This window comes from Chanodichthys erythropterus, chromosome 4 (genome assembly GCF_024489055.1).
Source record: "Chanodichthys erythropterus isolate Z2021 chromosome 4, ASM2448905v1, whole genome shotgun sequence".
NCBI lineage: Eukaryota > Metazoa > Chordata > Actinopteri > Cypriniformes > Xenocyprididae > Chanodichthys > Chanodichthys erythropterus.
The window spans coordinates 8,863,149-8,867,039 of record NC_090224.1 but is presented as its reverse complement, the minus strand read 5'-3'; the positions used below and the strand labels follow the sequence as shown (position 1 = coordinate 8,867,039).

At 42.9% G+C, this 3,891-nt stretch overlaps 1 protein-coding gene across 1 annotated transcript; it reads left to right on the top strand.

The window, feature by feature from the left end:
- The first annotated feature begins 1,529 nt into the window (after window positions 1-1,529).
- Window positions 1,530-3,031, top strand: sox11b (SRY-box transcription factor 11b). Its single transcript, XM_067383061.1, has one exon. The coding sequence runs from the start codon at window positions 1,589-1,591 to the stop codon at window positions 2,678-2,680; it is 1,092 nt and encodes a 363-aa protein (XP_067239162.1). The 5' UTR covers window positions 1,530-1,588; the 3' UTR covers window positions 2,681-3,031.
- The last annotated feature ends 860 nt before the right edge of the window (window positions 3,032-3,891 follow it).

The following is a 3,891-nucleotide window of genomic DNA, read 5'->3' as shown; positions in this document are numbered from 1 at the left end:
TGGCAGGCAGCCCTCGAAAGCAGCCAGTCTCAGCGGGAAGACGTGACGGGAGGGAAGGGGGTTGTCTGGTCTGTAGGAGACGCTGCTTGTGAAAATTAATCTTAGGCTATATCTCAATATCTCAATGCAAAACTGCCCAGCAAAATCCCCTTACTGCATTTCTAATGTGTCACTGCATGAGCATGAGGTGGGGGAGGAAGTGATGTGTGGGGGCAGGGCAGGACTGATTCAAAGGGGTAAATGATTGCCCTCTAGGGGAAGGAGAAATGAGAGAACGGCAGAGAGGTTTATCAGAGACCGAGCTGGCTGTCAGCCAGAGCTGTGGCTAGGGTGGTCTACAGACAGAGAGAGAGAGAGATTTGCTCACCTCCTTGACACAGCAAATCTTTGCACTCCCTCTCCTGTCTGCTGTCTGGACGCATCATATTATAAAAAGAAATATGCAAGGTAAATATGTAGGTCAAGAGAACCAGGTTGTATATAACATCATTATTCTATTATGAGCCCAGGCTTTAGAGTAATAACCTACATACATTTTCCTTGCATAATATATGGTAAGTGGGACAGGGGGGTATACATTGTCAAGAAGTGAATCAATGAAGTCACCAGCTAATTTTCCTAAATGCAGTGTTAAAATTGTGGAGTGCTTATGAAGGGACCCAGATCCCTATAAACCTGGGGTTTATTGTATTAGAAAAAAACTCAATCAAGTATTTAAGTTTTTCCCATCTCTGATTATTATAGATCTCTGGTCTTAAATAGATTTTCTGTTTGTTAACACCATTTTGTGATGCTTTTACACTGCAGATCCTCATCTTCACATGATAAGATACAAGTTTATTATTGTTCTATATTAGTTACACTAGGTATTTTATAGGTAACGCTTACATAGTGCATGACAAGATCATGCTGTGATTTTTCAACAGATACACTAAATGTTTATCCTCTCACGTTATCTCTGTCCCCTGGTGTCTCGCCCTGAACGGACTGGTGTTCATTCAATATGCCTGTCTCGCACACGTAATGAAAATCCCACCCACAGGCGTGCGCACAAATGAAATCTTGGGCTGTGTATGGAGGTAGGATGGCAACAAGGCACTCCGAATCCAGTGTCTGGTCGATTTTTGAAGGCAGAATAGATGTATCATTCACTATTATATACCACAATCATGTACAGGCAGAAAAGAAGAAGAATAATTAAAGAAAATCATTTTTTCAAATCGTAACTCAATTTGTAACTAGAATAAATAAGCATAGTCACTTAATATTTGTTTAATTGATTATACAGCAGACTTGAATTTGTTTCAGATTAGTAAACATGACATTATGGTGCCATAGTAGCCTGTCATTTGCTTATGAAGGCACCACTTAAATCATAGACTAGGCAAGGTCTAGCTCGGACGCAAGGGGTTAAGCGAATGTCTAGGCTTGTGGGAGGAGCCGCGACACCCTATTGGATAATTATACGTGACGTAATCGATATGAGAAACCTAGGAACTAGTTAAGAAGGCAGTCGGTAACTTTGAAAAGAGGTTTGGCTGGAGTGCGGCAGCTGCGAGTCTATCAAGGGGGAAAAGTATCTTTGAACATGGTGCAGCAGACGGAGCACAGCGAGATGGAGAGCAGCATGTCGAGAGAGACCACAGACAGCGAGGAGAACGAACTGATGGCGTGCAGCCCCGTGCCACCGAAACCGGACTGGTGCAAGACAGCCACCGGCCACATTAAACGACCCATGAATGCCTTTATGGTGTGGTCAAAGATCGAGAGGAGAAAAATCATGGAACAGTCTCCGGACATGCACAATGCTGAGATCTCCAAAAGGCTAGGAAAGCGGTGGAAAATGCTGAAGGACAGTGAAAAGATTCCCTTTATCCGCGAAGCCGAGCGGCTCCGGCTCCAACACATGGCTGACTACCCCGACTACAAATACAGACCCAAGAAAAAACCAAAGCTCGACAGTTCTTCGAAACCAGCGGTGCAGTCGCCGGAGAAGATCAGCAAAAGTGTCAAAGCTGCAGGGAAGAAGTGCGCAAAACTCAAGCCGAGCAAACCGGGGAACATTACAGCACGAGCTTCTTCACAAGACTGCAGATACAACTATGTTTTCACAAACTTAAAAGTGACCAAGTCTATCAAAAGGGAACTTACTGACGACGAAGACGACGACGATGACGACGACGACGAGGAGGATGACTATGAGGACGAGGAGCACATCAGGCTGCACAACGTCCCCGCGAGCCCCACTTTGAGCTCCGCTGCGGAGTCCGAGGGCGCGAGCATGTACGAGGAGTCCAGGCACACGAGCGCAACTCCCGGCAGCAGACTGTTTTACAACTTCAAGAACATTACCAAGCAGAGCGCAGCTTACCCTGCCTCGGTGTCACCAGCATCATCTTTCAGGTCCGTCTCTTCTTCGTCCAGCAGCTCCAGCGAGGACTCCGATGACTTGCTGGTAGATTTCAGTTTGAACTTAGCGGCAGGCTCTCACGCGGCGGACTTGGGGAACACTTCAGGAAACCTTTGTCTCTCTCTGGTGGATAAAGATTTGGACTCTTTCAGCGAGGGCAGCCTTGGTTCTCACTTCGAGTTCCCGGACTATTGCACTCCCGAGCTCAGTGAGATGATCGCGGGAGACTGGCTGGAGGCGAACTTTTCAGACCTGGTTTTCACTTACTAACTGACAAACTCCTCCAGAAACAAGGAGGCATCTCGCATCTTCAGGTTATTTTTTTGACTCTGCCTCTGTGGTTGTCCCGGTTAAGACGGCGGAACCTGCGTTACGAGACTAACTAGAGAAGAAGAAAAAATGACAACATGTTCAACATTGACAGGGCTGTGTGTGTATGGCAAGCGCTTTTAACATGTATTCCTTAACTTCATAGCATCTATTTTTATCTGACTCGCTTATTTTTATCCTAGTAAGTAATTCATTGGTTTCTTTTTCAGTTCACTAGAACTTCACTAGCAATATTACTTATTCTTTTATGTTGACAAGTAACTATTCTGCTGTTACTGGTAACAAATTGTATCTCCTTTTTTTTTTTTTTTTTTTTTTTTTTTTTTTTTGGTCCTCATTGCCTAATATGAATTATTTACTATGTATTGAAACTGTTACTGGTATATGTTTCAGTTTTGCTAGTACCTAATTATCAGGCACTAGTGTGTATTCCAGTTGGTATAGGATAGTGACTAGTAGGAATAAGTAATAGTGTGCTATATAAATGATTGATTTGCTAGTGAAATTGAGATACTAACCACTGCTGAATTGCTTACTAGTGACTAAAATAAGTGCTAGTGATGAAAATAGATATTTAGTTTAAAACAATAAATGTTAAAGTATCTTGCCATACTGTGTGGTGGTTCTGTGGGGTTGCAGTGAAACTGCTTAAACTGTGGTGGAGCGCAAAATGTAAAATCTGAACTATGCATTCCCATCCCACCCATATCTCTACAGGGATCTGGCAATCAGCCACTGGACCGAATGGAGGCAATTCTGAAACGCTGTTCAGGATGGAACTTTTTCTGAGGTCTTATGAATTTCTGTATGCCACAAATGTTTTGGTTTTCTTTTGTAATCGGTTCAGTTTCCCTCCAAGTATGGGAATATTTAAGCAGATAACCACTCTAGAACACACAGGTATGGCAGGAAGCATTTTGATACATGACCAACATACCTCATCTTTTTAAAAAAAAAAAAGTAAAATATTTTCTGGCATATTTTTGTACAGTTAAAGGGAATGTTCTTACTGTGCTTTAAGTGAGGTTTCTTCAGGCACTTCAACCCGGTTTCATTTGTAAAAGCATGCAAGAATTAAACTGAGAATTTGACTTGCATTTAAATGCCTGGTTATTTTACTCAAGGCAAATGTACAGCTGTAGATCTGAAGT